The sequence below is a fragment of the Lolium rigidum genome, chromosome 4, assembly GCF_022539505.1.
Source record: "Lolium rigidum isolate FL_2022 chromosome 4, APGP_CSIRO_Lrig_0.1, whole genome shotgun sequence".
Taxonomy (NCBI): domain Eukaryota; kingdom Viridiplantae; phylum Streptophyta; class Magnoliopsida; order Poales; family Poaceae; genus Lolium; species Lolium rigidum.
Genome location: NC_061511.1, coordinates 275412374 through 275421938, shown reverse-complemented (window position 1 = coordinate 275421938; position 9565 = coordinate 275412374). Strand labels below are relative to the sequence as shown.

Genomic DNA, 9565 nt, shown 5'->3' with positions numbered 1-9565 from the left:
TCAGCTATGCCCACTTCATATAGAAAAACCTCCTCAGCCAAGCCCGGTTGTGAAGCTCAAATCAAGCTTCACAACCCAGCCTGGGCGAGCTCATCCCGCAAAAATTCCCACGCGCCTGGCTCGCGCACCCCCGAACCCTCACCCGCACAACTTTTCTCTGCTCATTATTTTCTTCATCCCCAAAGACACGGCCGCCTCCTCCCTCTGAGCCCCGAGCACCGCGCCCCCAGGCCCCGAAGATCGCGCCGCTAGGGACGAGGCGCGCCGCCACCAGGGACGAGGCGCGTCGCCGCCAGGGACAAGTCGCGCCGCCGCCAGGCCGTCTCCCGCCGCGGCCAGGCCGTCCTCCCGTCGCGCCTAGAGCGCCCCCGCCACGCTCCGACCACCGAGCCGCCAGGCCCCTAAGACCGCGCCGCCGCCAGAGCACCCCGGCCAGGCCCCGACCACCGCGCCTCCAGGCCACGAATACTCGAGCCGCCGCCAGGCCATCTCCCGCCGTCGCCAGGGCATCCTCCCGTCGCGGCCAGAACGCCGGCAAGGTCTCCACCGGCACTCCGGTAGGGTCTCCTCACGAGCAGACCCGATTGCTTTTTTTTCATTCTTTTGAAGGTCCTTTCTATAAAAAGCTGGCCCTGTTTGTAAAACTTGCCCTAATTAAATTATTGTGTATTTTGTAAAGTCTGTATTTTATATTTAGATATAGTCTCAACTTTGTTCAAATATTAGATTAGTGCTAAAATCAATTGTGGTGGTATCCTAACCATCTCATCTCATACAAGTGCTACCAACAACATCTCATCTCATCTTTTAGTAGTAATTTTGAGCTTAATAAGTCAAATACATTAGCTTAGGCTAAAAAATGTGTGCATCGCCTTGAGCGCGACCTAAGCTCTTGGAAGTGGGCCCAAATTTGCTAATGGCCCTATTAAGCTAGCTAATAACTACTAGTGTGTTCTTTGCAAACAACTACATCAAAATGTGGTGTTCCGTCCAAAACAAAACTCAAGTTGTGGTTTTGTGCAACCTTAACCCCAACAAGTGGTGCAAAGTGCTATTCCCTCAAGTTAGGAAGAAGGAATGGGTACGAATACGAGTCGTCGAGTCGGCACCCGCAAGTTACTAGGAAGTTATAGGAAGAACTGGAAGAAGCGAGGAAGACACAAGGCGCCGGCTGAAACAGAGGAGCCATCAAGCTAGTTGTGGCCGTGCAATACTCGACAAGGAATAATTTTTTTTTTTTGAGAAACACAGTACAAACGTAGACGCTCACATACACGCGCATATACACTCATCCCTATAAATGTACACACGCACACCCTACCCCTATGAGCACCTCCGAAAGACTGAGCCAGCGGATTGGATCTTGAAATTGACGAAGTCACTACAGGCGCCTCACTGTCGACGGAAACGTCGCCTGCCACTGAATGAATAATTCGCCTTTATGAGACACACAGATATCAAATCTGGGATTTGAACTGTGGTGGGCTGGGGGTACAACCACCCTCCTAACCACCCAACCTCAGGTTTACTGGCTGTGGCAGAGGAAGAGGCTGCCTCGAAAAAGCTTGGATCGAAAATACACCATACGATACATATTACTTAAGGTGAAGGCTAATATAAATGTATCTAAATATATTTTAGTTCTAGATATATTTATTTTAGCACCAACTAATATAGATCGTCGGGAGTATATTTTTATTTTTGTTGCCCCTCTCTCATCCGAAGAAAATATTATCAGCTTTTTTATAGCAACTTTAAAAGTGAAATACTTTAACATCCACTGTTTTTTAGTCATAGAGAATACCACTATTTTCTTTATGGTATCTCTAGAAAAAAACCTGCTCTTTAGTCTGTCATCTCTTTCACATGCGGCATATTATCCTTGCTTACTGTAGTGCTACAGGTATATAATCCTATTTTTTTCCCATCGTTATACAATCCCGTGATTTTTTTTATCTCTTATTGGCGCTGGATTTTTGTGAGCCTTTTACATGCCACATATTATCTTGGCTTAGTGTCGTGCTACATGTATATTATCCTATTTTTTCCCATCGTTCTACAATCCACAGGAGCACTTCTAGAATACAAATATTATATTATTTTTAATACTGTATATATCAATCACTGATCTAAATATCAAAGAGACGACGTACCGCCGCGCCAACCTTCCTAGTTGGACGATAAAAGGAGGGTAGGAATAAACCACCAGCGCGTGTCATTGTAGCTGACGTGCTGGGCTACTCAGAAGACAGAAACAGAAATGCTATACGTATTTCTTTTCACCTGGCTATCATGCGTCTTCAGTTTTCAATCCGGTGCTACCAAACCCCGCGCCGATTTTACGCAGCATTCAGGTTGAGAAATCAAATTCACGTCACTATCATAGGTTAAGAACTTGGCGCGTTTTTTTCATAGAAAGAACTGTAGGTCTGTAGTACTTCCATCCCCACCAAAAGTATTTCAACTTTTATCAAAATTTGGATGTATCCACCTACTAGATAGTATCTAGATACATCCAAATCTTGATAGAGTTGAGACACTTTTGATGGGATAGAGAAAGTACACTACTTTAGAAAGCTGCAGAACGGAGTAATTTGTATTGCCGATATGTAATGCAGGCCAGCAACAAAATGCATGCCACACGTTCCATAGATAACACTGCGGACCCCCAAAAGCTAAACTTTCTATCCCACGGAGACTAGTATCCTAAGATAGTCTCCCAAAAGCAGTGTTGCGTAGCTACAGATCTAAGTTAGTCGTAAACATGGCATCCGAACCAGTAGTTGATCGGTTAATCAGCTGCGCATACCCTACGAGTCAGTCTGAGCATCCTCCGTAACCTTTTCCTTGCCCTTCTCCTTGGATTTAGGTACCGGGAAACCTTCCTCCGGCAGCCGTTGCCACCGGTAGTTGCAGGCCTCGATCCAGCGCGGGTGGAGCAGGAACTTCTTGTTCTTGACAGCCCAGCGGGCCTTGTCTGTCCCAGAGTGCAGGGCGACCACATGAGTGACAGTGGAATCCACTTCTGAGCAGCAAACGGCGCCCAGCTGCTCGGCCATCTTCCAGATTATCTGATCCTGTGCCCGGCAATCCGATCGGAACACTCGAGTGAAGACTAGTTTGCAGCCCTGCAGCACTTCCTGACGCACCCGCTTGATTACCTAATGGAGGATATATGTAAGCACTGGAAAAACATAGCCAGCATACTATATCTACAGACAAATCATCAGCCCATGTCAATCCTACCTGTCTTACGTCTCGCGAAGAAAGAGCAGTTTCAACACCCTACAGAAGAGATAGCGAAGAAGCAAATGATGAGTAGATCCCAAAGAACGCTTATCAGAGGTTGACTATGCACATGGAGAAGACGGCGTGAAGCAACAGGATGATAAACTGTGACAAAACCATGTATGCAAGTAACCAACCGAGTCAAAGAAAATTGCGTGTATGCGCTTCAGGACATCTAAAATTGTAGCCAAAGCACCGTCGCTCTCCCTTTCATCCTGCATCAACTCTGACAAAGATCTGTCGTTAAAACCAAACTGGCGCAAGCTCGCAGCAAAATAATGATATCTCTCCATCAGAATCAGGTTTTCTTTATGCTTCTGCCAGACCTGAAAAATCAGTAGCATTTAGGTTAGCTATATAATATGCTCATGCAGTCAGCAAAATGAAATCAATGATCTACTTAAACAGGAAAATGACACAAACCCAGGGGTACAAAAAGAGGCACCAAGGCAATACATGGGTTTTCTTTTTCGAGAGAAGACAATGAATATTTTTTTGTAATTATTGAGAGAAAAGAATGAATGATTATACTGTGAAGTCTTCGGGTCAAAGAGAATATAAAAAAAAGTCCACTACCCAGGAAAGCTTGTGGTGACAAATTGACAATGGTATAACACAACAAGACCTAGCTCAAGCAATGAACTCATGCTAAATAATAATTACTGAAAACCTGCAACACATTAAATGTGCATCAAATATGGTCACCAAAGAAAAATCACTTACGTGCTCAGTGTCATCAAGAATCACTGCAGTGCTTTCAGCTCCAAGAACCACGTCAAGGCCTTTCTGGTGGCGCTGAGTGCAGTCAGAGTTTGAAATCACTTTTGAACCAAAATAGACATTACCAGGGTCAAGCAGCTTTGCTATTTCAATTGCATAAGCCTTGTCACCCATGGTGTATATATACATCTCAAACATACTGCTTGCTTCTTCTAAAAATTTACGGACAAAGGGTCTTAACTTTGTAAGCATATACATTCCCTGTAAATTGAACAAGCTTTTGTTCGGAAGATCTGCATTTAGGGCATGTTAGTGGTTAGCCACAATTGTAGTGATATATTACTTGACAAAACGTATCAACAAGGTTCAAAGCCAACAAGTTAAGGTGGAAGAAAATAACCATTTCAATGGATCCTGACATGCTTCAAACTAGTACTGCATGATCGCTGTTTTTATCATATAAAGGGTGTTGATTTTATACTATCACTATCAGTCTACTAGCTAAGGTCAACCAATTTTTTTTTTGGAAGGTTGACTGATATAGGCAATAGTACTATTGAGTTGTGTGAAGTGCAAACTGCGTTGAACACACTAATTCTACCTGAGTAAGCAATGATGGCGTACCAGAGATAGTTGTCCTGGAAAATTTTGATCTCTAAATGAAACCATATAGGATACTATGTAGACAAACACTGAGAATCGCCATGAACAGTGACATTAGCTTCTCATTTTTATGGTGACAGATACCTATCTGATGAATCTACATTGTTAGTTTTTCTCTCAAAGTTGTGGTGACACTTAGTCAAACCCCAGCAATGTCTTTTTTCCGTTCGCTGCAAGGGTCAACTTTGACCCTCGTTTAGAACATAAAATATCCGTACATTGCAAACTCGCACTGTAGTGAACTCGTGGACAACAAATGTACAATGTCACTTTTCCCGAGAGAGTTCAAAGAATTTCAATATATTACAATCGCAATGAGCAGATACTATGCAATGTTCATGGTCATAAAATAACAACTGTGTATAGAAATAGCTACCAGTCCTCAAAACATGAATGCAAATAGATACAACTTACCTTTTGATGCAGCAGTTTGAATCCCCAGGTCCATCTCAGCAGCAGAAATATCATGGAGTCTGGTTGAATTAATGAGTGTATGATCTAAGTCTAAAATAAGCACCAGTTTTCTGTCACGCAACAAATTCTTCACTTCAGACCCACGTAGCCTGTCCATTTCTGAAGTACCTAGCCTCAAACCCTGCATTGAAATATTTTTTCAAAATCCAAGAAAACACTGAAGGCACTTTTCATGGACAACTAGAAACGAAAAAAGTAAGAATGTATTAGAGACATAATATTAATTTCAAAAACTGGGTGACTTAGATTTAAGCAAGGTAAATGCAATAAGGAAACACCATTACACCTCTCATGTTTACACAGAGAGGTCAGAGGTCGATGTACCTTGTGGACGTAACCAAAAGCAACTCCTGAAACATCTTCCTCATCTTGGCTTTTCCCACATCTAAAGCATAGTCCACCAAAAAATCCAGGATGCGGAGGACATATCTTTACTTGATCATCTTTAAATGAACCTGCTACAACACAAATTCAATAATTAAAGATATCATCAGCCATATCATGTACATTCAATGCTCAGGATATGGTAAATGAAGCTGAATAAAGGATGCAGTGGAAGTAATATTTCCTTTCAAGTTCTAACACCTCACGAATCATGGTAGGATGCATGACGATATACTAGTGAAACAAAAAGAAAAAAAATGAAATAACCAAACAGATGTAAAATCATCTGTGTGTTTCATATGGAGTGCCAAGATTTATTTATACAAGCCAGTTGGAGGCTGAGAGCCTAAGATCACACAAGTCCCCACGCCAACATAACTCACTGATAATAATCATAAAACATACTATTCCTTATGGTAGTGGAGCCTGCAAATTATAATTGCATTTAAAAAACAGGATTTCACATGAACAACATATTATGAAACAACTATTTGTAGTATATACCACTGAGCTGCTTAAGAAAAATAGTTTGTAAAACGAGACTAACAGGCATACCAGTGGCATCTTCATCAGGCATCACTGCTGTTGTTCGATCTTGGTGCTGTTCCCCCACTCTACGCCTCTTGCTACTGCATTTGATGTCGTTGAGAGCAGTCAGATTCATAGTGCAAAGTCAACATAAAGAATCATCAACACAACATTATCCAGTATTCTTCTTCTCCCTTTTATCTTTTCTCTCAATGTTGGGTCCTTCATTCACAATTATATACTACTATAGCAACCTGAGTACATCCGAAGCATTTGATGCAGCGATTTTTCAGATGAATATTTTTATTACTGCTACCTACACCATATTTTTGTACTGGCCCACTACAATCCTATCACGTCACATTTTCCTTTGAACTAATTTTGTGAATCAATGATTGGGCACAATCTTGATAGATAGATGTTAAACAACATAAGACCAATTGGTGAGCCTAACTTGATGGATTCTACCTGTACCCTGTTAGGATAATATGGCAGACAACCATATTTCCACTGAACATACATACAAAATCTAATATGAAAATGAAGTGCCTGCTAAGCTATCTGAAGCCACCTTGTGTTAATCCACACATCAGATTTACCATGTAGCGTTCATCGTACCAATACAGAACATGTTGTTTAGGTGTGTATTTCGCAGTCCCGAATCAGTAATCAAGATATAATAATCAAGTGACATCGCTAAATACCTGCAAATTAACAATGCTAACACCAATAAGTTGCCCTAGAAAAATATCCCCTGGTTCACCAAATCTGTTACTACTACTATCGGCAATTCGGCATTCACCTAATCAAATCGAACTGTCCAGTCACCACACATTGCAAGTAAAAGGGAAAGACAAACCCTGAAGCATCTAGCAGACACGGTGAACTGAAGCCGGATCAACTCAACTGCTTTCTACACCGAAACTGCCATCCAACAGCAGGAGAGCGTGAAATACTTCGGGCAGAACGAAACTAACGCCCAGCAATTTGGTAGGGAAGATGGGATTGAATGCGCGTACCTGCCCTGCTCTAGGGCGTCTACTTCGACCACCACGTCCTCCTCCCCCTCTTCGTCGTGGTCGCTGGCGGGTGACGCGGAGGGGTCGGCATGGGGAGCGGAGTCGGCGGCGGAGGAGAGCTCGAGCTCGAGCTCCGCGGCTAGAAGGTCAGCGAAGTCGTCGTCGTCGTCGCTCGGGGAAGAGAGGGAGGGCGACGGTGAGTCGGCGGCGAGGCTCATGATCGAAACCGCGACGGCGAGGGACAGGGCGAAGGGCGAAGGGCGTGGGGAGCGATTTTGGGTGGGTCGGGAAGAAGGAAGGGGGACTTGGACTTGGAATACGAGTCGGCACAGGGAAAGAAGGCCGCAACGTAGATCTTTTGGGGACGCGATTTAACATAGGTCAGGCCTAAGGCCCAGGTCCGTGCCAGCCTGGTCCAAATATTTTTTGTAGATGGTCCAAATATCTTTCCTACTCATTAAATTGCAATAGGTGGTGGCTGGTGTCACAAACGGGCTTTTTGGCCCTACGTCTCTCGGAACTTCCACCAAAGCCCAGCTCGCTAAAGCATAGAACGTTTTGTCAAAAAAGGCAGCTACATCGGGATAAACCAGGACTTCGGTCGCTGATTAGTACGTGCTTTCCTTGTCTACCCGTCAATTGCTAAAAAAACCCCGTTTTTACTGTTTCTTGGCCTCGCAAGATACTGTGGCGCATACCATCCAGCAGAGAGCCAGAGAGACCCATCCGAACAGGACCTGCACAAGCAAGATCGCGTGAGAAAATACAACTTCTGTCCTGCACGGAAACCATCACGAAATCCACCCCGTGCCTCGTCGCTTCGATAAAAGCCACACGGGTGCACGCACCTCTCACGTCGCCGCACGAAGTGCACGCTCCTCTCGCCTCGCCGCCATAGACCGCTTCTGCAGTTTTGCTCAATTCCTCGCGGCCGGCTCTGAGTTTCCCGATTGTACAATTTTTGTGAAGCAGGGTTGCGTGACCTGCGCTAGGAGGTGTGGACGGATCGTGGCATGCCTACGAACCCGAAGAGGTTGCTGAGGTTGGAGTACCGATCTGAAATCTTGGCGGGTCAATGTCGCTGGAGTTGTACCGATCTGACGGCAGCGTGCGGGACGCCGGGCGCGCTTCTCGCGTCGCTGTCCTCCTACTAGACCCGTTGGAGCAAGAGGCCGGAGAAGGCGCTTCCATGGTGGTGACACTTGAGGTATTGCTATCTTGATGTTGATGCCACTATGCCGGCGGCGGTGGCCGGAGGACTCGAGGCGAGATGTACGGAGAATGCAGCGGCAGCGCCGATACGAACACAGAGGATGTGCGTTGATGGCGAGTAGAGGTTTGGGGTTGATGGAGATGGCCGGTGAGATGAGGTTGTACCGATCAGAGCTACTTTAGAATCTGTCATTGATCCTGATGGTTTGGGCCTGTATGCTTCCACGTGCATTATGCATGTACTAGAGGCTGGGGCGCCCCATGGGGCGCCTCCTCACCGTACAGTGGCACTCCAATCATGGACTAATCTCGCTCCTAGCAGATTTTATACCATCACTACGGCAGAGCTGGGCGTTGCCGTGCAAGCAAATTGCTTGGCAAAGGGCAAAATCTGCTCGGCAAAGGCTTTGCCGTGCACGCTCGCTCGGCAAAGGCCGCTCGGCAACGTTTCGCCCGGCAAAGGCTACGCTGCCGTGTGCCTCGCCAAAATTGCACGGCAAAGCCTTTGCCGTGCAACCAACACTTTGCCGTGCGCCAGCCCGTGTTGCTGTGCGCCAACTTGTTTGCCGTGTGCTACCACTCCTCCCACACGGCAAAGCACGATTTTAAAATTTAAAAAAAGCACGTCGGAGCAGCCGCGTCGCTTCCGTCGACCGCCGCATCCGCACCGCCAGACGCCACCACCGCTCGGGGCTGCCATGTCCTCACCGCCGCGCACCAGGTCGCGCCATGCCGCCACACGTCACCACTGCGTGCGGCCGCCGTGTCTAGGCCGCCACCAGGCCGCACGCCAGGCCGCCGCCGGACGTCGACCACCGTGCCAGGCCGCCGCGTCCTCGCCGCCGCGCACCAGGCAGCAGGGGCCGCCGTGTCTAGGCCGCCGCACGCCAGGCCGCCGCCGGACGTCGACCACCATGCCGCCGCGTCCTCGCCGACGCGCACCAGGCCGCGCCATGCCGCCGCGTCCTCGCCGCCGTGCACCAGGCCGCGCCATGCCGCCGCGCCATGCCGCCGCGCCATGCCGCCGCGCACCAGGCCGCGCCATGCCGCCGTGCCATGCCGCCGCGTCCTCGCCGCCGAACGTCGACCACCGCGCCATGCCGCCGCGACCTCGCCGTGAAGCAGCTGGCCTCCATGTCCACGGGAAGAGATAAGGCGTGGATTATTTGAGGCTGAGTAGGTGGGCGATAGTAAGAGATAAGGCAGCGTGCTGTCCACAGGAATAGAGAGAGGAAAAGAAAAAGAAAAGGAAGAGAGAGAAGAGAGTAGAGAGCACA

General features: G+C 47.1%; 1 protein-coding gene across 1 annotated transcript; it reads right to left on the bottom strand.

Moving 5' to 3' along the window:
* Positions 1 to 2607: 2607 nt before the first annotated feature.
* Positions 2608 to 7294, bottom strand: LOC124705309 (RNA polymerase II C-terminal domain phosphatase-like 4). Its single transcript, XM_047237053.1, has 8 exons — positions 7077 to 7294; positions 6085 to 6158; positions 5470 to 5600; positions 5086 to 5266; positions 4012 to 4301; positions 3426 to 3614; positions 3247 to 3285; positions 2608 to 3161 (listed from the first exon to the last, which is right to left on the bottom strand). Exons 1-8 carry the CDS (start codon positions 7292 to 7294, stop codon positions 2811 to 2813), a joined length of 1473 nt encoding a protein of 490 aa, XP_047093009.1. The 3' UTR covers positions 2608 to 2810.
* Between the last annotated feature and the right edge of the window lie 2271 nt (positions 7295 to 9565).